The sequence below is a fragment of the Crinia signifera genome, chromosome 4 (assembly GCF_055691185.1).
Source record: "Crinia signifera chromosome 4, ASM5569118v1, whole genome shotgun sequence".
NCBI classification, from domain to species: Eukaryota; Metazoa; Chordata; class Amphibia; order Anura; family Myobatrachidae; genus Crinia; species Crinia signifera.
In genome coordinates, this window is record NC_139220.1 from 55,274,346 (window position 1) to 55,301,119 (window position 26,774).

The following is a 26,774-nucleotide window of genomic DNA, read 5'->3' on the forward strand; positions in this document are numbered from 1 at the left end:
ACTGTATTCAGGGCCGGTGTAAGGCTTCTCAGCACCCTAGGCAAAACTTCAACCTACTTCCCCCCCCCCCCCCCCCCCCCCCAATTTTTTAAAATCATGTGGTCATTCAATCCCGTGACCTCCTCCCCCCTGGGAAGGAGGCCAAGTCCCTTGCTTTTCCTGGAGGTCCTCTGCGCCCTCCCCTTTGCCACCCACAACAGAGTACAAGGAGGAGGGGGCAACAATGTAGGAAGTATGACTTAAGGGAAAGTATAGAGGTGAGGTCTTATAAGTTCCACAGCCGCCACCTGCATTAAGGACAACAAGGATACTCATAGACATCCTTGATTTTTTGATTTGCAGACTTGGTGGCGCCCCCCCAGATCCCGGCGCCCTAGGCAGCTGCCTAAAGCTGCCTAGTGGTAGAGCCGGCCCTGACTGTATTGATACAATAAAATCATTATTTGTGCTTTGTGTCCAATGTCAAATACCCTTATACCATATTGAAGCATGGTGGGGTAGCTTTATCTGTTTGTGATGGATGGAGAAGATAATTGCTTAATTATACATTTAACCTTCATAAGTGACATTTTTATTTTTAAAGTTCAGTTGACCTTTAATTCCATGTGATGTCATGATAAATATAAAACCAACAGCATTCAAATGAACACATCAATGGCATTTACTTTTTCAAATGCCTTTCCAAAATGACTCATATCAAACGTTAGTCAATTATTTCGTTTTCAGTTTTAATTATCTCCTGTTACTTATTCACTTCCAGCTCAGGCCAGTGACATTATATGCAAATGAGGACTGAACAGAGATCCAGTAGACATTCTCATAGCTTGACAAGAAAAATAGCAGTTAAGAGAACAGATGACGGCCTTTGTGTAAATTATATATATCATATAATGCAATGTCATACAATCAAGGGAAATTAGCGACATGTACAGTATGAACATAGAGTATAGGGACTTTTTAAAAACAATATATAACAATTTATCCATACACGGAAACAAAGAGTTGCGTGGGGTATGTAGGTTCAATAAATCCAGCAAACGGTGTGATTCTTTAGTCTAATACCCCTTTCACAACGCATAAATGACCCAGGTCTGACCCGGGGGTGTTGCTGGCTCGACCCGGGTCATTGTGCAGTGTGAAAGGGCCTCTTTGAAAAATCCCGCGTCCAGCAACCAATCCGAACTGGGTAAAAATAAGATTTAGGACACGATTTATCCCATGTGTTAAAAAGGGTCCTTTTTTGGCAAAAAAAGAATAGGTTATAATTGGATACCATTAAAAGTAGCAGAAATAATTTAATACCCCAAACAAATATAGATATGTCTCAGCATTATATATATAAATACCATTTGTTTGTGTAGCAGTTCAGGCTACACAAAGCTAATGTAAACTTTAAAGGGCCTGATTAATTTGTCCGATTATTGAATGACTGCGTACTGTATGTACAGTAGAAGCCCATCTCATGTATCTTCCTTAGGGCTGTTTCACACAGTACGGTTCCTGCCGCACGGTGAAATCCCGTACGGCCAGGGAGCCGTGCCGCACTCAGCAGTTGTGAATGGACACTATTGTGTCCATTCACACGGGACGGCCACGGCCCGGCCGCACGGCTGCAGCCGGATCCCCCCACTGGAAGGGACGGCTGCCGGGCTGTGGCCATCCCTGCCATTATAAAATTCTGAGTGCGGCGCGGCTCCCTGACCGTACGGGATTTCACCGTGCGGCAGGAACCGTACTGTGTGAAACAGCCCTTAGGCCATGGCTCAGGATGGCTAGCCATGGCTATCCTATTGTTCTCAGCTGCAATACAATACATAGAACAATAGAGTAGGGAATTAGCAGAGTAATCCAATTACTCCCTTAATCCTATTATAGAGATAGATGGCAGTGGCTCCATCAGTATGTCACCCTCATGGCACATATTTGGCTGCAAATAGTGTACAAATTCCTGACCGCTACTGTATGTACTTGCCATTTGATCACAGTATTTGCAGTTTGATTGACAGGCAGCCGGCGTTTCTGGGCAGAGACCTTGCGTTTTCTGGGTGTGGTGGAAAAAAAAACAGGCGTGCCCAGGCATTTTTGAGGAGGGTCTGTGACGTCAGTGAGGACCACTTCCAGCCAGCGTCAGTTGAGACTTACTCACAATTGCACAGACAGCAAAAACTGTTCAATGTTCTATGAATTGCGACATGATTTGTGAGTGGATCGATATGAACAATTCTCTCGCAATTTAGCAAGTGGCATCTTATTACCGATGTCTCCGGTGGCAGCGTTCAGTCCCCCTCCTCCGGCAGTCACTCCCTGGCGCATGTACAATGTACGTAATTCAGCCTATTGTACTACGCTAATTGCGTACATTGATGGCTGCGAGTGCCGGAGGAGGGGGACTGAACGCTGCTGCCGGGGACATCGGTAGATCGCGGGGATCGAGATGGATGCGGTGGAAGAGGTTAAGTATAAAGCACTACACACACACACACACACAGTATAAAGCACAACACACACAAACACAACACATATTTCACCCACTAACAACATCATATGCCCACTATCCACATCATACCCCCAGTATCCACGTGGGTGTGGAGTTAATTTTATAAAGTGTGGCGAGCGCAGTGAGCCACAGAGCCCTAAACGTGGCGAGCACACGCGTATCCGCGTGGAGTTATAAAATTAACTCCACGCCCACGTGGATACTGGGGGTATGACATGGATAGTGGGGATATGAAGCATTGTGTATTATCACAGCTTACATAGTTTACGTAGCAGTTTACATAGCCAGCACAGTGGTGTATTGGTATTCTCAGTACACCACTATGCAAACTACGTAACTGGCGCCGTGATAATACACAAGTACCGAAGAAAGTGCTCAGGAGCTTAGATACCTAGATAATTATTAAGGCTGAAGGATAACTATCCAACAGTTGCTACAGGGCACTGATGCATGCAGGTGATACCGCCTTAGCCCCAATACTCAACCCTAGATAACATAGCTGGTCTTGACATTTGCCAAATCTCCCAGAATACAAGTTCATCTTTCTTGAAATTCATTTTCTTTTTTTTCTGGATGTTGTACTGATGCAAAATGTTTTGGTGGTATCGGTGCAGCTATTTCCACCAGCGATGAGGATGGACATATCTGTCTGACATTTGCATTTTTTAAGAACTGTCAAGACACTATCCCCTCTTATGTGTGTGACTTCATTAAATTATGATATTATGTACAATACAACTACCTCACTATCGATACCTATGCTACTGTATTTTAATTCATACATACACATACCTCTACATCTGACACACTTCTGGCACAGATGATATTGGGGTTTTTCTTTTTTTTTAGGTGTTAGCATTATAAAATCTGCCAGCTCTATATACAGATGGATCCACTCTCATTAGAGTGGCTCCTGGCGATAGAATCGCCATGCGCTGTCTCCCGCCCCTCCGCCTGTCTGACAGAATGGGGCATGCTTGCATGAGACACCATTTTGTCTGAAGCCCTGCAGCCGGCTGCCAGTCTGTAATGTATAAAACAAAGTGCCCACATATTAGACACATTGGAATTGAAGTGGGATGATATTATCTTCCATAATTGAAATAGCTCTGTTTCTTTCAGCGTGTGTGAAACCATTACATTCTCAAACTGAAAGGAATTGATTTACGTTAATTTGCATTTAAGCAAATTTTGTCCCGTTATAACAGTTTTGGGACTGCGCATGTGTGATTATGGGCATGGGCAGCCCCCCCTGCGCAAAGGCCTTTGGCGACTATCACAGTCATCGAGGCATTTGCAGACATCAGGGTGGGCAGGAGCCTGCCACATGGGGACGTGCATCATTTCCTGTGCATGCCAAGAAAAAAAATGTTGGGCGTCCCCAATGCGAACACAGGCGACGTGAAGCCTGCATGGGGTGGGCAGCTGACCGTCAGCGGTGCACCGTTTTCGGACATTTCCGATCCAAATAAAAGTCAGTATAGACTGACTTTTATTTGAGAACTGGGAAAAAATCATTTCATGGTCGGCAACCATCAAATGTCCCCCCCCCCCCCCCCCATACGCTAGAATACAAATGGATGTGTCAGTATATTAATATATTCGCATGCTTCCGAGAGGATTTGGGGGGCACCTTCATTCACCCGGCGGGTGGCACTAGCCTGCCTTCTTGGCAGCGAAAGACTGAATCAGGCCCCAAATTTTACTCGTTTGCGGCGATTGATCCATTTAGAGAAAGCCTGAATTGTACTTTTGTATTTTAATATGTTTACTTAGATATCCTAACCATAAAGATAGATTAGTCGAAAGTGTACCTATTTAGTTACAGAGCTGCTCAGCATAGCAAAATATAACAACAACAATTGCTAAATACTGTCCATTATTAACACAATCCCACAGTACATATAATACAGTTCATTTTGTATTATACACTGTACACTGAGGAGTTATTTACTAAGCAACGGGTTTCCCTGCTGTTTAACAGCAAAACACCCCATGTGATATTGGGCCTTATTTTGGTTCATTCTTTCTGACAAAATCCTTCTTAGATGGACAAAACCATATGCACTGCAGGGGGGCAGATGTAACATGTGCAGAGAGAATTAGATTTGGGTGAGTAATTTTTTTTCTGTGCAGGGAAAATACTGACTGCTTTATTTTTACACTGCAATATAGATCTCACTTTGAAGTAAAACGCCACCCAAATCTAATTCTCTCTGCACATGTTACATCTGCCCCACCTGCAGTGCACATGGTTTTGCCCATCTAAGAAGGATTTTGTCAGAAAGAATGAACCAAAATAAGGCCCATTGTGCATTGTCCGTTTAAACACTCTTGCTTAGTCAATAAACCTCTGAATAGTTATATTACCACATTAATTCTGGTCCAGTTTTTCACGGAACCCGCATTGCTCTGTATTAATAAAAAGATGACACTTACTTTTGTGAGTATTAATATTTTAGAAGAACTTTCGAGGCACTTTGAGACACCAGGCATTAATAAATGAAAAGCTATCCGCATTGCTTCAGTAAAAATGGCTAATCCTTCATTTAATTTGTTTATCCAGTAAATGCAGATGACGGGCTTTTAATACTTACGGATGGAATGGTATAAAATGCTGCTTTTCTTCATCGCTTTCTGCTTTTCCTTTAATTATATCAGTGATGTCCATTACTGGTGAAAATAAAACATTTCAAGGTCAACATTCAGAACACAGTAATCATATTAACGTAAAATGGTTGGGAGAACTGCTTTTAAGATGCTGAGAAATTCGTCAAGTGGAAGGAGAAGGAGTAAAATGAATCAAATAAAAGTAGATAACATGAATCTTATTTGTACCACAAAATCCTTACTGTAATAATGTATTACAAGTATATTATTTGTACAGTGTCCAACTCTTATGATAGTGTACTGTATGCTCATTGAGAAAACATGGTGAAGAATTAAAATGTTTTATAAAATCAGGAGCAAATTTTGCATTTTTATTATAGGCGGCTCCGGTACGCGAGCTTTGATTGGCTCATCAGCCGGTGCTACATTTTAACTGGCCACCGGCAATCTGATTTGAAGAAGCCTGCACTCCAGGACCTCCAGGCTGCAGCTCAGCGGAAGAGGTAACGGGGGAGCATCCTGTCACAGCCTCCGATGTTAGTGCTTAAGCGGGTGCCTCTAGCAGGAGAGGTTATAGACGTAGACAGCTCTGTGGCACTCCAGATACATATATTTCTTTTGGTATAAGTTTTATTGAAACTTAAGCAACGTTTCAAATACAGGTGTATTTTTCTCTAGGCTCAACATAGAAAAGATTGTGCTTACCTTATAAAACAAACACCCATGTGCAATTTGCGCCGGTGGTGGGCAGAGTAACGCTGGTCAGACATCCATTAACATGAAATACTCCCTTTACAGTCTAACAAATAATATGCCCCTGCGGTTTGTCGTATATCGGCAAGACCGAGAGACCTTTCAAGGGAAGGATGACCGCACATCGGTCATCCATTCGTAATGCACTGATCAAAGGATCGAGCTATCAGCCGGTATCCTGACATTTCATTAATGCCAAACATAGGCTATTAAGGATGATAGGCAACATCCCAGCCGCACTTGAGGTGGGAATCGTTGTCTTCACCTATTACGTTGTGAGGCTAAATGGATTGCGAAGCTCGGGACATTAGCCCCCAGGGGTTTAAATGAATACTCTGGCATTTTGGTGCTGCTCTAAATATATGTATGATATGTATTTCTAAACCCACTGCTGTGTCTCTTACTATGCCTGTTACTGTATCTATGCCAGTTTTATCTTTGTATATATGATCCCCATGGTGATGGTTGCACGTACAGTCTGCCCTGTGACCGGCTGGGCGGTGGTTGCAGAGTGATGCTGTTATTAGTGCGCATTGGAGTGGAGAGGCGTTACTCCGCCCACCACTGGCGCGAATTGCACATGGGTGTTTGTTTTACAAGGTAAGCATATAGTGGAGGTCATTCTGGGTGACACTTTCTCACCATTGCGAATGTGCAAATGTGAGCGATGGTGATGGACAGCGCATGCGCATAGTCACTTATGCGCATGTGCAGGCCATCGGTGTATAGGATGTGGCGTTTGCATGGAGCAATGCGTCCCGGGAGTATGGGGCGGTGGACACGGGTCACGCCCCTGGGAATGCCCAGCGTTTCATGGGCATCCCCATGAAAACGCTGGTCGTTACCATGGTTATTCGCCTGTGACGCGGGTGCTGGGGGTAGGGTGACCAACTCATCCCTTTAATCTGGGACACATATTAATTACACAGGTTCTGTGGCAGTTTGAAACCAGGTGAAATGGAGTCTTGGGTGTGGCAGTTTAAAACCAGGTGAAAGCCAGCCATGGAACCTGTGTAATTAATATGTGTCCCGGATTAAAGGGATGAGTTGGTCACCCTAGTTGGGGGCAGGAAGCTGACGTCACCAGATATAAGCTGCCCGCCCTCTTCCCGTACCAGGGAGCCGCAACTAAGTCAACAGAGAGTGGCTTAGATTTGCAAGCGCTGTAGAAATCATTTGATAGTCAGCGACCATCAAATGATTTCTGCCCCGCATGCAAACTGCGAATGGAAGTTTATTCTCAACATCCATTCACGTGCGTGCAGGGAAAATCTGCCTGCGTGCGTGCGTGCGTGCAACAGGGGAGCGTTCATGCGGGCAGTGTTTAGTTGACTGGCAATCAGTGAGAATGACATCCAATATGTTTATATAAGAGTAAGTCATCATTTTCGGATACCTGCTACTCCAAAGGGTCGCCTCAGTCCTTGAGTGCACTTCTTTATGTTGGTTTCTTTAAGGTCCATTCGCCCAATTCTTACTATCTGACATACTAAATAAATTCGGTCTCTATTAAGATCCTTGTTTCCAAGATCCTATATGAAAAAAAAAAAGATTAAAAATGTACTAACAAGCAATGCTGTATACACGCGGTGCGATTTGCACTATCGATTTGCAACGTGCTATGTTGCACCCGATACCGACGCGCAGCCTTGCATCGTTGCTAGAATTTTTTTGTAGTATTTTGGGTTTGTTGAAGGATTTTATTGACTTCATCAATTGGATTCAACTTGAGGTAAATGCACTGAAAGGAACAGCACTTCAGAACAAATGGAAAACGAAAAGCGTTACCTCAGTCATGACTGCATGCGGACATAGGGCCTGATTCTGGCTGACTTTCTAAGCAGCGTAAATTGGCTGCTTAGTGAGTCACCTAATACCGCCCATCGGGACAGCATATGCCTGTCCCCGCCACATTGCGAACGGATATATAGCATAAACATCCATTCTCCGACCATCCATTGATTTTTCCCCTCATCGCAAATATAAGTCAATCTTGAGAACGCACATATGAGAATATTGCGCAAACATCGGTTCCCGGTGTGAATGCGCCGGTGATCAAGCTAACAAGAATTGGGTCCATAAGTCTATAGTAGTAGCCAAATTCATTTAACCATCTGGGCTCATCCATGGATATCATTAAAGCCTGGACTGTAATGGCAGAGTTATGTATAATAGTGGACCAAGGAATAATAACAACCATTTGGCGTTATCAGGAATTCTAACTTCAAACAAATAGATACTGTAACTTTATCTGGGTCTCTTTTGAAATTATATTTTAAATTCTTAATTATAATCTGTGCACCGCAGTAAATCAAAAAGAGTTTGAATTTTATGGACTAGCGTCTTTGTTTCAACCTCATTATCTATGTTACTATGTATTTTGGAAACCTCTGGTATATTGGATATCATCTGCTACTGAGAGCAGGGATTATTTACGAACAAAGCTTCTCATGGTTAATTAAGAAATATTTATATTAAAAAGTTATTCAACATCATGAAGCTACATAACTAAAATGGAAATGTGCTACATGAATTAAATCAGAGTAAATAAATATATTCCTAATTAGTCCTAATTCTTCTAGATGTTGGCACTAATTACATTATACAATACTTACCGTGAAAACAACCTTTAAATTGTTGAGCATGTCTATTTCTTTTGGAAAACCTTTACTTCCCCATCTCACTAAATAATTCTCACTGTAAAAACAAATTATTTAAATTGTTTAATACTGTCAATATTAAAAATTCCAATCATTCATATTTAATGTAAACGCAGTTCTCAGCAGTTTGTTTTTCTTTTCTTTTCTTTTTTACATTAGAGTAAAACAATGCTCAGCCTTAAGAGTGCAGTACTTCACATTCACTTTGATTAAATTGCCTATACACACTAGTCAGTAGTGTCACAGTGATTGATTCTGTTGGATTGTTTAGTTGCAGCTGCTGTCCATGTATAGTCTCATCAAGGTAAATGTTGGGTGAGGTGAGGACTGGTAAGCAGACTATGTGAACATAAATCCTTGCAGTGTACTACACTTTCATGTTCAGTTGGGCTATAGTCTTGATGCATTAGTGACAGAATGTGATCCGCTCTGCCAGTCCCTCCATTGGTTGCCTGTATTTTACCGTATTCAATATAAAACCCTTCTACTCGCATATAAAGCTATTAACCATACTGCACCAGCTTATATCTCTTTATTTATCACAAAATATCTCTCAGCTCGGCCATTCCGCTCTGCGCAAGATTTGCGTCTCTCTTCTGCACGGATCACCAGCTCCCATTCACTATTACAGGACTTTGATCTGGCTGCTCCCATCCTATGGAATGCCCTTCCACGCACAATAAGACTCTCCGCTAGCCTCCAAACTTTCAAGTGTTCCCTGAAAACTCACCCCTTCAGGCAAGCCTATCATATTTAAGTACCACAAGCATAACCCTTCTGAGGCACTTATGTATTATATACTGTAGCTTCCTTTCTGGACTTGTAACTTGGTGGGACTGCTATGCTACAGTATTACTGGTGCCTGTCCTTCTGTTTCCCTCCTATGTCCCTATAGATTGTAAGCTTGCAGCAGGGCCCTCTTACCACCAAGTCTGTCTGTTGTTACCCAGTTTGTTTTATCACTGTCTACTATTGTAAAGCGCAACGGAATCTGCTGCGCTATATAAGAAACTGTAAATAAATAAATACATTTGTGCAGAGCTGTGGATGGAATGTGTGCAGAGCTGTGGATGGAATGTGTGCAGATCTGTGGCTGGAATGTGTGCAGATCTGTGGATGGAATGTGTGCAGAGCTGTGGCTGGAATGTGTGCAGATCTGTGGATGGAATGTGTGCAGAGCTATGGCTGGAATGTGTGCAGAGCTGTGGAAGGAATGTGTGCAGATCTGTGGATGGAATTTGGGTAAATCTGTAGATGTAATGTGTGCAGATCTGTGGACGGAATGTGTGCAGATCTGTGGCTGGAATGTGTGCAGAGCTGTGGATGCAATGTGTGCAGAGCTGTGGATGCAATGTGTGGAGAGCTGTGGATGCATAGTGTGCAGATCTGTGGCTGGAATGTGTGCAGATCTTTGGATGGAATGTGTGCAGAGCTGTGGATGGAATGTGTGCAGAGCTGTGGATGGAATGTGTGCAGATCTGTGGCTGGAATGTGTGCAGATCTGTGGCTGGAATGTGTGCAGATCTGTGGATGGAATGTGTGCAGATCTGTGACTGGAATGTGTGCAGATCTGTGGATGGAATGTGTGCAGATCTGTGGCTGGAATGTGTGCAGATCTGTGGATGGAATGTGGGCAGATCTGTGGATGGAATGTGGGCAGATCTGTGGCTGGAATGTGTGCAGAGCTGTGGATGGAATGTGTGCAGATCTGTGGCTGGAATGTGTGCAGATCTGTGGCTGGAATGTGTGCAGATATGTGGATGGAATGTGTGCAGATCTGTGGCTGGAATGTGTGCAGATCTGTGGCTGGAATGTGTGCAGATCTGTGGATGGAATGTGTGCAGAGCTGTGGATGGAATGTGTGCAGAGCTGTGGATGGAATGTGTGCAGATCTGTGGATGGAATGTGTGCAGATCTGTGGATGGAATGTGGGCAGATCTGTGGATGGAATGTGGGCAGATCTGTGGCTGGAATGTGTGCAGAGCTGTGGATGGAATGTGTGCAGATCTGCGGCTGGAATGTGTGCAGATCTGTGGCTGGAATGTGTGCAGATCTGTGGATGGAATGTGTGCAGATCTGTGGCTGGAATGTGTGCAGATCTGTGGCTGGAATGTGTGCAGATCTGTGGATGGAATGTGTGCAGAGATGTGGATGGAATGTGTGCAGATCTGTGGATGGAATGTGTGCAGAGCTGTGGATGGAATGTGTGCAGATCTGTGGATGAAATGTGGGCAGATCTGTGGATGGAATGTGTGCAGAGCTGTGGCTGGAATGTGTGCAGATCTGTGGCTGGAATGTGTGCAGATCTGTGGATGGAATGTGTGCAGAGCTGTGGATGGAATGTGTGCAGATCTGTGGATGGAATGTGTGCAGATCTGTGGATGGAATGTGTGCAGAGCTGTGGATGGAATGTGTGCAGAGCTGTGGATGGAATGTGTGCAGATCTGTGGCAGGAATGTGTGCAGATCTGTGGCTGGAATGTGTGCAGATCTGTGGATGGAATGTGTGCAGATCTGTGGATGGAATGTGTGCAGATCTGTGGATGAAATGTGGGCAGATCTGTGGATGGAATGTGTGCAGATCTGTGGCTGGAATGTGTGCAGATCTGTGGATGGAATGTGTGCAGAGCTGTGGATGGAATGTGTGCAGATCTGTGGCAGGAATGTGTGCAGATCTGTGGCTGGAATGTGTGCAGATCTGTGGATGGAATGTGTGCAGATCTGTGGATGGAATGTGTGCAGATCTGTGGATGAAATGTGGGCAGATCTGTGGATGGAATGTGTGCAGAGCTGTGGATGGAATGTGTGCAGATCTGTGGATGGAATGTGTGCAGAGCTGTAGAGGACCATGTTGACAGTTGTCGTCACTGACAACAATAAAAGTGAAAAACCATGTCGACCTTTTCATGTGTCTACCTTTTTTCATGTTGACCTTTTGATCATGTCGACCATTCCCATGTTGACCTAATGACCCTGTCAACCTACTGCATGTCGACCTTTTGGGGTCAACCTATTGACTGTCTATCTAATAATCCACACCTCAAAAAATGACACGTAAACACAATATATTATATAATATCTGCAAATAATTTTTCACTTGTAACTTTAGCAGTACAGCCAAATAAAGTGTTAATCATCTTTCCTTTCATGGTTCTCACAATAACATTCAGGTAAAACCTACAGTTAGATGCGCTTGCCTAAATTGCACTGTATCATTTACTATAAAATAACAGATAACATTTATTGTTTGTCAGTTCCGTAAGCAATCACCGCTCAAAATGTCTGATCCAGAAATTTGTTGTAGCCTTTATGTGACAGCATAATAGTATGTGGGATAAATGTACTGCTGCCAGCACGGAGAATAGAAAACTCTACCGTAAAATGCTGAGAGCGGTGTAAGAGCTGACATCATGACTTTGTACCTATAAGAGCTCACATAAAGGAAGAACATCACCTAAACCAGCTGGAACAATGACACTGCCTTATAGAACTATACTGTACTGTATTTATTATCTGTAAACATGCAGGAAAAGGTTGAAATATTCAATGGAAAATGTTGTGATTAACTTCTAGTTAATAACACAATTTAGAAGAAAATTCTTAGTCTTAAAAGTCTTAAAACATCAATATAGTCAACAACGGATAAAATAAATATACATAAAAACATTAATTGAATACATACATACATACATACATACATACATACATACATAAGAGTTACAGATGGCGCCGGGCTTGTCTTTGCTGGGGATGGCGGAGGACTCGCCACCCGCCATCCCCCGCCCCGCGCCATCTGTATGTCGGAAGGGGACGCGCGTGCACGAGGTGCACGCGCGTCCCGTTCCGACGGTGCTTTTCGCCGGGTCCCCGCCGGCTTCCCCGGGTCCCCGCCGGTCCACACCGCCCCCCCGCAGCCCCCCGCAGCCCTGCCCGTCTCCCTGAAGCTGGAGACGGGCAGGACTGCACCCGCCGCGCCGCCTCGCCGCCCGGCTATTGAAACGCTCGTGCGTGGGAGACGCACGAGCGTCTCATTCAGCCAGAGCGCCAGATTGCTGGCGGATCGCCAGGGACACGGTCCTGGCGCTCCGCCAGCAATAATAAGGCCGGCGCCATCTGTAGTTATTATATAGCACTACCTTGAATATGGTAACATAGGACTAATATGTATCTTTGATTTTATTATCTTGAAAGAAGTTGTGGACTTTTTGGCGAAAGAAGTGAAAATTTCAATATTGCAGTGTCACGGTATCATCTAACACAGCGGTTCTCAAACTGTGGGTCCTGAGCCCAAAGTGGGTCCTGGCTTCTCGGCATGGGGTCACGGCTCCATGTTGCTGACCATCAGGCTGATGACTTTTCTAATCTCAGTCAGAGATTCAAGGAGTGTGAAATATCTGTTGAATTGTCTGTTATTTTAGGCTCCTCCCATCATATTGTGCCTCCACAGTGCTGCCATGTATGTGCTGTCTGCTGACTACACATGTGATGTGATGACCTTCTGCAGTAACTTGCTGGGGCCCTGTCATTATATTTATTGTTTGTTGGGGTCCCAGAGCAAAATAGTTTGAGGACCCCTGATCTAACACAATGGTTCTCAACAATAAGCTTTCCCAACATATCAAGTTTTGAACATTCCTGTCAGGGCAGCAGTTGGGATAATTACTGACACAGCACAACAGAGTAATTGAAATCCATAAAACATGACCTGTTGAGGATACTTGAGGACTGTATTTGAGAAACCTTAATATATTACACATACCTTGCATCAAAATAATAATATAATGTATTATAGGATAGTAGTAGACAACTGCTACACAAACTAAATTGGGGTATACGCTACATGATATTTTAAAGGAATTTGACAATAACCACATGTCATTATTGGAAAGATCATGTCACTAGCAATTTCATGGTGACGAGTGCCGCATAGCACTGGTCCCCCGGGCCATTGTTGATCACTGCCGGCATTAGCAAGTCTTGTCTCTTATAATCTTTATGGATACACACATTGGCCCCTATTCTGGTTTACCTGCATTTTTGCACAGTGGGGCGATATTGAGCATCTGCGCATCCACATTAATGTGCATGGGCAGATGCTTGGTGCGAGCGGGCACTGCGAATTGCTAGTTCGCTGTCTCGTTCACACCTAAAAGTGCGGGTGGGGGTCGGAGACGAGGGGTCATGCCCAAGGGAACTCCCAGTGGACGTTCCCATGAAAATGCTGGGCGTCCCCATGCAAATGCGCCCGTGACGTGGGTTCGGGGGTGGGCAGCTGACGTCTCACATCTGTGAGCGCTGTACAAATCATTCCGTGGTGAACGACCATCGAATGAGCTGCAAATGGATGTTGGATGTGCAGGCGGCGTTTGGTGTAATAGTAAAATGTAAATAGGACAGAACTACACAATGTGCAGGGCATTGCTTAATAAAAAAAGAAGAAATACCAATATTTATAAAATAATTCTATAAAAGCAGAAGCGTCTCTCTCTAAGGGGACGTCACTACACACAAAAAAATGTATCAGGACCACAGTAAATATGACGTGGCTCCTCTCAGCTCCCTAACGTTAGGGGGATACGGTCGCTAGGTCGACATACATTTGGTCCACCACTAAAGGTCGACAGGGCTTATGTCGACACATGACATATATTGACATGGCTAAAAGGTTGAAGCAAGCAATAGGTTGACAATAGGAAGGTCGACATGAGATTTGAACAGGTTTGTTTTTTATAACCGACTTGCGCCGACAGGTGGTTTCATACCCGACCATCCACTAGGGCATGGAGGGAGAATATAATAATGCGTGAGGCACGTTGCCCAAAGCATGAGGAGTGCAGCAGGCCATGTGGGGGGAAGCGGGACACTGATACCGTGTCCATGTCGACTTACGGCAAAAAGAGGTTAAAAACTCATGTCGACCTTTCCTCATTGTTGTCCTAATGTTTTTGTCGACCTTCTGACCCAGTCCACCTTAGCTATGTCGACCTATTTCATTTGTCAACCCAAGTCCTGTTGACCTTTAATGGTCGACCTAATGTATGTCGACACTATGAGCCATGCTCACTTTAGGTATGTGGGATAATATTACCACATCAATATTCCAGCACTTCAAACAGACTCTCCGGGCTAAGATAACAACGGTGAGAACATCCGGGGAGACAACACGGGCTCCAAATATTCCAAGTGTTCCTGATTGGCTGTGATACATACCACAGGGTCGTAGCACAGTGGTTGGATACCACTGTTTACGGTGCTCCTTTATTTGTTGGAGTGCTGCATGCGTTTTGGTAAAGGGATTCACCAGTGATTACTACTTATATACTACACTAGAAGGCGCTCTTCTCACTACTTTTTCTAGATTTTTTTTGGGAGGTTTCCATGGAGAGAAACCCGCCGGAGAAGAGAAGTCGCCCTGGAAGAAGAGGGATTGTGTTTTTTTTGTAAAAAAGGATTTGGGAGCATTGGTTGACTCCATGCTTGGACCTATCTGTGTATTTACACTTGCACTATAATACCCCTTTCACACAGAAAATGAAATACCCGGGTGAAGCAGTTCCACCCGGGAATTTCATTAAATACACGGGTCCTTTTTCTGTGTGAAAGGGCACACCTGTTTTGTAAATCCTGTGTCTCCGGCCCTGGAATTGAACAGGATCGAGGACACAGGATTTATGACCCGTGGTGACCCTTTCACACAGAAGAAATACCCGTGTTATTCAGCAAATTACCGGGTAGAAATTTTCAACTTGGTAATTTGTTCTTCTGTGCTGCACCCGGCAAAATGACACGGCATTGGAAATGGGGGTATCAGAGCGGTTTTAGTGCTGGTACCACCCACTCTCTCTCTCTCTCTCTCTCTCTCTCTCTCTTGGATATAAGTATTGACATGCAGGACATGCAGGACAATGTAGATATTTTGATTCTGCACAAAAAATACATTACTAAATAAAAAGAACTGGGTTAAAAAAAAACAACTTTCAAATAAACTTTTTGGGTTACAAAATAAACTTTAAAAAAAAACTTTCTTATGTGACAATAAAGAACCAAACAAAATTACACAGGGCTGAAGTAGTTATGGTGGTGTGAGTCCTTATCCACTCAGCAGTTGGCCCCTTGAGTTATACATTGCAGGTTGAGTATCCCTTATCCGAATATCCGTTATCTGAATTATTCCAAAAACCAGACATTCCAGAAGTTCTAAAAACTTACTGGGGGCATTTGTAACAGCACTACTGGGGACATGATATGTAACTGACACTATATATGTCCAAGAAAATTATTGCTTGGCATTCATATCAGTATCTGAGATAGTACACAAAGTTTGTTTCATGTTTTGAAACCTTGTTTTTTGAACAAATAATATATATAATATATAATATATTTGTGTGTATTTAATGTCCCGAGCATTTTGGATAAGGGATACTCAACCTGTACTATGGGTGTGTGTGGCTGCAATCATGTTTAAATTAATACCATAGGTTTTTTTTTATCTTGACACCAACAAAAATTCAAAGCTCAAACAAAGATACTAAATGGGTTTGGCAAGGCGAGTTTGGATATTTCACTCTTTGCTCTACCTCCGCCAAGGAAAAGAAGAACCTGGCCAGGCATGACACCTTACTCATTAGGGAGCCATTAAATCTGCTGCTTTAGTTGTTACAATACTGAAGATATTGCACTGCTAAACAAACTCTAAATAAACTCAATAGAACAACAAAGCATTTTTTTGCTGCTAATGGTTTCTACTTGTCAGTTTGTATATCCAATGTCATTTGTACTCTATGTTATGTTTCAGTAACTGTGCAGAAAGTAGCCAAGAGACTGTCATCCTCAAGTAAAGCAAAAACATTTTTTAATTTTGCAATAAGTTGCACTTATGTAGTACACTTGCTCCCATTACAGCTAATTCCAAGAGCAAGCATTAGCTAGATCACTGACAGGAAGCAATTACTGACCTCTATGCAACCATTAAAAAGAACTTTCTGATGGATAAGTTATGTGTTACAGTGCCAGGTTTAATGTGCTCTCTTATACCTGATCTAAGAATTAATCAAACTGCAAAGTACATTCAGTAGATGCATTGACGGCCCCTGGCATTGTCAGGAAGAAAACAACTTACTGTCTGGTTTATTTCTAAAAAGGAAAAATCGTTCTCCCATTACTAGACACCTACAGGCAATAAATACATAATAAGCTAAATACACAAAGAAGAAGGTTTGTCATAACAAAGCAATACAGAACAGCCAACATTTATTTTTAATCTACTGATATTGAAAGTAATATAGCCAAGCTTACCCAGTAAAATTGTACTTTGATGAGGATACTTTACATAAAAATAGGTGTTGTGGGAATAAATTCTGATTACTGAGGTGCAGAACTCTCTAACTTCAGATCTTCCCTCCCAGAAAGCTCTGGTGTGTCCTAATCCTAATGAATTTACATTACAGTCCACGCAGCTAACCTGTCATCTCATACCTCCCAACAGTCCCGATTCCTGTGGGAGCGTCCCAGTTTTCGGGGATGTTCACACGTCCCGCCCAGGACTGGCAGTATCCCGCAGTGGGGGGGGGGGGGGGGGGCGGCTGTTGGGTGTGTCCCCTGTCATGCTCACAGCATCTATTCCCGCAGCCAGAGGGGCTGGGGGCATGTCTAGAGGCTCACAGACTGCTCCTAAGTGACTGGTTATTCCAATACCGCTGTTGGAATCTAATACAGGTCGAGTATCCCGTATCCGAATATCCGTTATCCGAATTATTCCGAAATACGGACATTCCAGAAAGTGGAAAAAAAAATTTTTTTTGCTAAAAACTCACTGGGGACATATGTAACAGCATCACTGGGGACATGATATGTAACTGGCACTATATATGTGCAAGACAATGATTGCTTGGCATTCAAATTCAGTGCTGAGATAGTACACACATTTTGTTTCACATTTTGAAACCTTGTTTTTTGAACAATTAAAATATGTTTGTGTGTATTTTATGTGGTAATAAAATATATTTGTGTGTATATTATGTGTTTATACAGCATAAATGCAAGATACTTCAAAATACATCATTGAAATATTAAAATATTCCGAAATACGGAATAATCCGTTATCCAAAATTCTCCTGGTCCCGAGCATTTTGGATACGGGATACTCAACCTGTATTACAAATAACCTTTTTATTATGTAATTTTCTTTTTATTGTATTGTTTTAATAAAATGTTCACTCAAACTTTACAAACAATCCCACTATATGTATAGTTAATACTTATTTTAAACATAGAAATATAGAATTGGACGGCAGATAAGAACCACTTGGCCCATCTAGTCTTCGCCTTTTTCAAACATGTTACCTCAAACCATATTTGATCCTTATTTTTATGTAAGGATATCAATATGCCTATCCCAAGCATGTTTAATTTGTACTACTGTATTTGCCTCTATTCCACTTATCTACTACTCTTTCTGTGAAGTAATTCTCCCTCACATTTCCCCTGAATCTTCCTCCCTCTAGTTTCGGTGCATGTCCTCGTGTTCTGTTGCTCCTCTTCCTGTAAAGAATGTCTCCCACCTGTACCTTGTTAAAGCCCTTAATATATTTGAAAGTTTCTATCATGTCCCCCCCCCCCCCCCCATTTCCATTAGCGCAGCTTTATTTCTTGTCTTTGCAGTGGTGAATAGGGTCTGCTCTAGAATGGAAGCGAAAGACTGAGGGGTTTATTTACTAAGATGGGATGTTGTAGATGGGATGTTGCTATGGGCAACCAATCAGCTTCTATCTATTAGCTTCTAGAAGGTAATAAGAAGTTCTGATTGGTTGTCCATAGCAATATCCCATCTTCAGTAGAACTCCCATCTTAGTAAACAAACCCTTGAATGTAAAAAAAACGTGGAATATACTGTACAACAGATACTATAGACTGATTAATTGAAGGGTAACTTAAGACTTCTAATCTGTCATTCATGAGTAATCGAGAGCATATATTTATATTTATTTTTTAGTAAAATGTTAGCTCTGCAAGAAAATGTTTTGTTTTATAGCTATAATCAGGGGTATTTTTGTGCCGGAACGCACCGGAACGCCGTTCCTGCAGTTCTATTGAAATATGCCCCCAGCAGGAACGGCGTTCCGGAAGTTCAATTATGCCCGGCTGCGGCTGCCCAGCAAAAATGAATGTAATGTATCCCCGCGGCGGCCTGGTGGATGCGCTGCGGCTTCTTTAGACCCGCCCCCTGCCCTCCGACACCATGGATGCACGCACATGACGTCCATGGTGCGCATCCATGGTGACAAAGTCCCGCCCGCAGCGCCTAACTCCCGCGTACGCCGAGACTCCCGCCCTCACGCCCGCCCGCCCCCCTGCCTGTGTGACTACTGCAGGGACGCGCGCTCTCCCGCCCGCGGACCTGCCTGGCTGACACCCGGCACCTGCTGACAGTCTGACACTCAGTACCAGCGCACCGTGCACAGCCTATTTCCTCCCGGGTCCTGTGAGTACCAGCCAGACGGTCGTCAGCAGCACACCACCGTCCACAGCTACTCTAGTAAGACCCCTGCTGAGACTGCCTGCACTGACCTGTAAAGTGCTGTGTGTGGAATATGTATAATGGGCATCACGGAGTGGGGCATATGTATAATGGGCATCACGGAGTGGGGCATATGTATAATGGGCATCTCTGTGTGGGGCATATGTATAATGGGCATCTCTGTGTGGGGCATATGGTATAATGGGCATCACGGAGTGGGGCATATGTGTAATGGGCATCACGGAGTGGGGCATATGTGTAATGGGCATCACGGAGTGGGGCATATGTATAATGGGCATCACGGAGTGGGGCATATGTATAATGGGCATCACGGTGTATGGCATATGTATAATGGGCATCACGGTGTATGGCATATGTTTAATGGGCATCTCTGTGTGTGGAATATGTATAATGGCATCACGGAGTGGGGCATATGTATAATGGGCATCACGGAGTGTGGCATATGTATAATGGGCATCACGGAGTGGGGCATATGTATAATGGGCATCATGGTGTATGGCATATGTTTAATGGGCATCTCTGTGTGTGGAATATGTATAATGGGCATCACGGAGTGGGGCATATGTATAATGGGCATCACGGAGTGGGGCATATGTATAATGGGCATCACGGAGTGTGGCATATGTATAATGGGAATCACGGAGTGGGGCATATGTATAATGGGCATTACGGAGTGGGGCATATGTATAATGGGCATCACGGAGTGGGGCATATGTATAGTGGGCATCACGGAGTGGGGCATATGTATAATGGGCATCACGGAGTGGGGCATATGTATAATGGGCATCTCTGTGTGGGGCATATGGTATAATTGGCATCACGGAGTGGGGCATATGTGTAATGGGCATCACGGAGTGGGACATATGTGTAATGGGCATCACGGAGTGGGGCATATGTGTAATGGGCATCACGGAGTGGGGCATATGTGTAATGGGCATCACGGAGTGGGGCATATGTGTAATGGGCATCACGGAGTGGGGCATATGTATAATGGGCATCACGGTGTATGGCATATGTATAATGGGCATCACGGTGTATGGCATATGGTATAATGGGCATCACGGAGTGGGGCATATGTGTAATGGGCATCACGGAGTGGGGCATATGTGTAATGGGCATCACGGAGTGGGGCATATGTATAATGGGCATCACGGTGTATGGCATATGTATAATGGACATCTCTGTGTGTGGAATATGTATAATGGGCATCACGTTGTATGGCATATGTATAATGGGCATCTTTGTTTGTGGCAGGGACGCGCGCTCTCCCCTCCGCGGACCTGTGACGCATTCTCCCACCTGCCAGCCTGCCTAACAGAGGACGCTCTCCCACCTGCTGCCTGCCCTGACCTGTGAAGTGACTCCATCTGCCTGAGCAGTGAGCCCAGTTACACTGGATTCTGATCCTGGCTGCAATTGTCTGGTATGGAGAAAGAATGTTCTACAAATTTGTAATGCAATTTTATTTTTTCTCACTGCGGTTACTGTATAATGGGCATCTTGGTGTTATGTTTAATGGGCAGCATCACTGTGTGGGCCTTAGGTATAATGGGCATCTGTGTGGGCCTTATGTATAATGGCCATCTCTGTGTGTGGAATATGTATAATGGGCATCTGTGTGGGCCTTATGTATAATGGGCATCTCTGTGTGTGGAATATGTATAATGGGCATCACGGAGTGGGGCATATGTATAATGGGCATCACGGAGTGGGGCATTTGTATAATGGGCATCACAGAGTGGGGCATATGTATAATGGCCATCACGGTGTGTGGCAGATGTATAATGGCCATCACGGTGTGTGGCATATGTATAATGGCCATCACGGTGTGTGGCATATGTATAATGGCCATCACTGTGTGTGGCATATGTATAATGGGAATCTCTGTGTGTGGCATATGTATAATGGCCATCACTGTGTGTGGCATATGTATAATGGCAATCTCTGTGTGTGGCATATGCATAATAAGCGTGACGGAGTGAGGAATTATGTTTTTCTTGTGGGGTTTTTTTGGTGGTTTTTTAATGTAATGACCCGCCCCTTTTGTAGCTCCTCCCATATCACCGCCCACTTTCTGCCCCCGCCCACAGTTCCTGAACCTATTTTCCTACAAAAATAGCACTGGCTATAATATTGTATTTGTGGAAAAACCATATTGTGTTTGGACGATGACACTGTTTCTGGTGGAATCCTAACTGTAAATGTTATTAAGGTTAACTAAGGATGACGAAGTGCCACCTGTAGATCTATTATGTAACACGCCGGTGCTCAAGCTAGATGGTCCAGTAAACCTGCACTGTTATGGCCTCACGAGGACAGGTTTGAAGAAACCCAGGGAGCATAGAAACCCACTTGCCACAGCTATACAAGCTATACACCTCTGGGCCCTTTTCATAGTCACATTTTTAGCATGTGACTTTTAATAGATTAAGGCCAGTATTCAATGCCTCAGATTCGCCGTTTTTTTCAGTGAATCTGGCAATTCCCTGGTTGAATGGCGAATTTTCTGTTAGAAAAAACAATTCGCCATATTCTATGGAGGCAATTCGCCATAAATGAACCACGAATGTCTGCCGATTCGCCGAAAATGATTCTCCACAATTCGCCTGTGATTTTCAATGGGGTTTTCAGTGGAATTCGCCGACAGTGTATTCAATGCTCAATTCGAGTGCTGTATTCTCCATTGAAATTCGCCATGATTCTCCGTTTAGCATTCGTCATCTTTTTTAGGTGAACTGTAATGTGATCTTTTAAATTAAAGCGTTTTTAATTTTTTTTTTGGTGTTAAAAAATCAGAATATTTTTCCTATGAAGGGGCATGCTATTTTTATTCATATACTTGCAGCACATGAATATATTTTTAATATATATATTTTTTTTTTTAAACAATATTTTTTTTTTTTTTAAACATTCGCCAGCAGGGGGCCGGGAGCCGGAGCCGCTCATTAATATTCATATATTCACTGCACACTGATCCCGATGATCGGGACCAGTGAGTGCAGCGGCTCCGACCCCAGCAGCACCCTGCAAGTGAGGTGAGGGGAGGGAGGTGAGGGGACGGGACGGGAGGGGGGAGAGATAAGCTGACAGGGACGGGACCAGCAGCAGCAGCAGCCTGAATCTTTTGCAGATAGCAGCCACTGCTGCTTTCAGTGAGCAGAGGCGGGGGAGCTGTGCGTACTGAAGTGCTCTCCCGCCCTCCGCCATGCCACATTCGCCCGCCCCCTTCGCCATGGCACTTTTCCCCTGCTGCTGACATTCTCCAGCGGGGGGCTCACTGATGTCGCAGGGAGCCCCCGCACAGCCTCAGAACAGGGTCCCCAGCAGCAGTATACCTTTGGCTCTGGCAGCCACAGCACGGTGATGTCAGCGCTGGGGCTGCCGGAGCTGGAGGACTGCTGCTGCGGGCTGTGCGCGCTGGGGGGGTGGGGTGGGGGGGGGGGAATCGCCACTTCCATTCCCCACTACCATTCGCCTGTATTCGAAGTCAGGGGCAGCGAGCCCCTGACGCATTGAATAGTGTGGGCTGGGGGAGCCACACGAATTCAAGATCAGCGATATTTGCTGGCGAGCGCACAGCGAATCCAAAACAGGATTCGCTACCTTGCGCTCGCCAGAGCATTGAATACCCCTATAAGTAAATCTCAAATGCACATTAATTGTTTTTTTTACAACGGCCCTCGCTGACTTTATCTCATGCTCCCAACGTATCTTATTGTAACCTTGTAACAGCACAGGAGAACACCTGTGGGATATTTTTATCACAATCTTTCATCTTTTACTTTCTGTTGGATGTTTCTTTTTACATCTGTCAGAATAAGTTATGAAAGTTACAGTAGTTTCAAAAAATAAAACGTTCACTAGATTCCTTAGGAAGCATTCAACTTTATCTTAAGCAAGTTACTGCATGGTCAGTGGCAGCAGTGGCGTAACAATGGCACTGCAGTCCAAGCGGTGGCTTGGGGGAGCTGGTGCTGTGGGGGTGCATGGTCTCTGCAGATTCCAATAGGTCTGGCCATCGGCATGGAATCTGCCAAAAATATCCCTCTAAAAATGTACACCGCATTGGAGGAGGCAGATGCTAGAGGTCCTACTGTATAGAGGGATAGATCCTAGGGGTCTTACTGGGTAGCGTATACCCCTACACAGAAGTTACATGAAACCCCTGTGAATGAGCATTTAGTGTAAAACAATTATAATAAAGGTATGGCTGTGGGGTGGGGTGGGGTTGAATTGTTTTGCAGGGAGGTGCAAAATTTCCAGTTACACCACTGAGTGGCAGTTGTTGAAGACACAACAGAGTACTGGAATCCTGCTTTGTGACCTCCACTGCCAAACACATTCTCCAAACTGGGTAGGGGATTCAGTTAGAAGTGATGGACACAAGGTTTTGCCAGGATGATGCCAATATGCGCCTTGTGACTATCAGCATTGCAACAAAGAGCCACACCACAAGCACCGCTATATACTCTGCCAACACGATTTTCCCCATCATCGTTGTCCATGCACACTAGGAAAAATACCCCAGTGTATATGGATGGACCTTCACACAGAAAACAAACAACTCTTGAATATATTTGTACTGTATGTGGATAAATAATAATAATATCTATAAATAAAAAAATTATTCCTACCTTATAATTGTTTGTTTCTGAGGATCATACAATGACATAAAAAGTTCAGCATCCTCCCCTATCCTGCAGACAAAATTTCTTACAAACACATAGAGGCCATGTGTAGGAGAGGAAGAGATGCGACCATGCATGGTGACATCATTCTGGTCTTTGGACTAGAAAACAAAACAGATATACTGTAGCAGCCTTACAAAGACCAAAAAGTTATTTCGCTTTATACAATCATTTATTAGCATGTTATGGAAATGTTGGAATACGAATAATGTAAGACATTTAGGTTTTAAATCAATTCAGAATATGCTGGTAGAAAGCAGATAGAAAAACAGTAATGGGGAAATAAAGTGGTGTACCAAGCCGTAAAGCCTGATCTCTCTCTCTCTCTCTCTATCTCACTGTGTAGACTTATAGACTGAGGGGAGTATTCAATGCCGGGGCTAGCGGCCGATGAGGGGGTTAAACTTCTCCAGCCGCATACGCCGATTCCCCCTCGCTCAAAAAAGGAGCAAGGGGAAATCGGTGTATGACGGGGGAGGGGGGGGTGTCAGTTGAATACTGACATGGCGATCGGTGACAGCGAGCAGGCAGTCCTGCTCCCTGTCTCCGCTTGCCTCCGGCATTGAATACTCCCCTGAAACTTTCACTTAATACACATGCTTTGACTTATGATCTTTGCCTCTGGAGGCCATTATTCCTATTTGGATTTGTGTGCACCACCGTTACCTCAGGCACCAGGGCCAGTTGTTGTTTTTTTATTGGAGTACCGGCATGCCCTCTTTAGATGATCCAGCCAACATATCCTGTTGGATAGGCTGTGTTCACTTGCAGCCTAGCCAAGAGGTAAACACCACACGCTGTGCGATGGAAAGACTGGCCCTCTTCGCCGAGCATATTCTGATTGCTGGCTGTACATTTTCTGATCGCTGGGCGTACACAAGGTGATTTACATAAACTAGGTGCCTGGGGTGGTAACCGGTCATTTAGTGGGAGTGCTGAGAAAAACACAGGCTTGTCTAGGAAACCATTGGGTATGTGACATCAGCTTCAGGTAGGATATGCCTTTTTCCCATCGCACCGCCGAGTAAGTCTCTGGATACGTGGCGCCTGTGATGACTTGTGCCCAGTGTAAAAATCATTCAACGGTGATCCTGTTACAGATGGAGCGTGGCTCATCTAGTGTGGGTCTGGCTGTCGGATCGCCCACCGCCAGCCCCCGCTGCCTCCTCGCCATTCCCTGATAGTCCCCGCCGCTTCATCACACCCCCTACCCCCCCTAACCCTGCCTGTCTCCCTGAAGCAGAGATGGGCAGGGTTCCCGTCCGCCGCCACCGAAAAACTGAGACACGCGACCCAGTCAGATGGAGTGCCTCTCCGCCAGGACATTCTGGCACTCCTTGGCGCTGAACGGGAGGAGCTCCTTCTGTATGATATTGGCATTGCTGCGCATTGATGTGTAGCCATACACAACTATTAGCACAGCAAGCATATTAATTCGTAAGGCGGTATTCACTGTAGTGGGCGGTGGCATAATGCTGGCGGTGCGCATTCACGGCTGTGTGATCAGCTCTGAAGTACCCATGTCCTATGAGAATATTTTATTTAAAGGCACAACAAATACTAGCAAAACTTGTTTTTTTTTAAACTACATAAGAAAATATGAAATGTCCAAAATATGTTGAGAATTGCAGGATCTATATTTATGAATTCATCTGCATGTACAACATCACCAATCTATGTAATGAGATTTATTATTATTATTTACCATTTCTTCCTTTATACGCTCTGTTATTTCTTCTGTAGCCTCTTTGTGGGCATGAAACAAGCTGATCACACTAGTTTTGTCAGGATCCAAAATATTTCCATCTTCATCTCGTACAATCAAATCAAGCTCGAGGATTCTGCAAGCAAAACATGAATGGTGAAACAAATACGCCACTTCAATGCTTCACAAATATTACATTCTCAGTCTGAATATAAGGTAAGCTTTAAGAGAACAGCCTCCTCTGGCCGGGCCCCTTCCTCTCTTCCGGGAGCAGCGCTGTGTAGTAGGGTCTGAGCACTAGAGCACTCAGACTGTACTGCGCATGTGTAAAAATAAAGCAGTCAGTATTATCCCTGCACAGAAACAAAATTACTCACCCAAATCTAATTCTCTCTGCACATGTTACATCTGCCCCACCTGCAGTGCACATGGTTTTGCCCATCTAAGAAGGATTTTGTCAGAAAGAATGAACCAAAATAAGGCCCCATGTGTACACACCATTAATCTATCGTCTGCACAACCTTTTGCTTGGTGCATGGTGACCTAAGGTAGAAGTCTGGAATGGAGACAGGGGTAAGAATCACTTCTTTGGGAGAACTCTAGCATTACTGTTCACAGAGACAGCTGCTTTTTAGAATTGCTACAGTTAATAAGTATCCAAGTTGGTGATTTGGATACTTCATAACCAAGTGGAGGGTGGGCCCTGTTTGACATTGTTCTCAGTGGCTTATAATATACAACAGAAGGTGGTAGCCTAACATTTATTCTGATAGAGTATTATACAAAACAGATACATTACGGTTAATTGCCCATATTAACTGTTTACATAAACTATATACACAGAGGTTTTATCCTCAACACAAAGCCTTGCCATCATAATGGATTATATACAATGCCCAAATATTACTGTTCACAATAAGCTGTAAAGGGCAAAATGCACCCTGCCCGTTTAGTAGCACCCTTCTGAAACAGCCTGTCGCATGGCATCTATTCACATTAAAAAGAAAGCTTTGGGCAATCCCAGCACCCATGTAGATGCCTGGTACACCACCATCTGTAAAGTTGGCTGTGCCATCCCAACGCCATAATGACGTTAGTGGCTCCATTGGTGCTGTTGGTGATGCTGTCCCACCTCCATATGTGATGTCAGCAATGCCATCCCACGCCCATTGGTTATGTCGGCAGCGGCATCCCACCTATGCCATGCTGCATCTGGTTGTTTACTCTGAGCGGCTAAGTCGCATGTGCAAAAAAGGCATGAAAAAGACGCTACCACCTTGGCAGAGATCGTTCGCACTACTAGACACATTAAGAGTAGGTAGAGA

General features: G+C 44.2%; 1 protein-coding gene across 4 annotated transcripts in view; it reads right to left on the reverse strand.

The window, feature by feature from the left end:
• The window catches only part of DOCK2 (dedicator of cytokinesis 2), a 707,149-nt gene that overhangs the window by 588,458 nt on the left and 91,917 nt on the right, over window positions 1-26,774 (reverse strand). For all 4 annotated transcript variants that reach the window (XM_083181781.1, XM_083181779.1, XM_083181780.1 and 1 more), the window contains exons 7-11: window positions 25,450-25,585; window positions 23,691-23,845; window positions 8,476-8,557; window positions 7,257-7,392; window positions 5,095-5,170 (exon numbers count right to left, since the gene is read on the reverse strand). In XM_083181781.1, coding sequence (XP_083037907.1) covers window positions 5,095-5,170; window positions 7,257-7,392; window positions 8,476-8,557; window positions 23,691-23,845; window positions 25,450-25,585 — 585 coding nt within the window. The remainder of the gene's footprint in view (window positions 1-5,094; window positions 5,171-7,256; window positions 7,393-8,475; window positions 8,558-23,690; window positions 23,846-25,449; window positions 25,586-26,774) is intronic.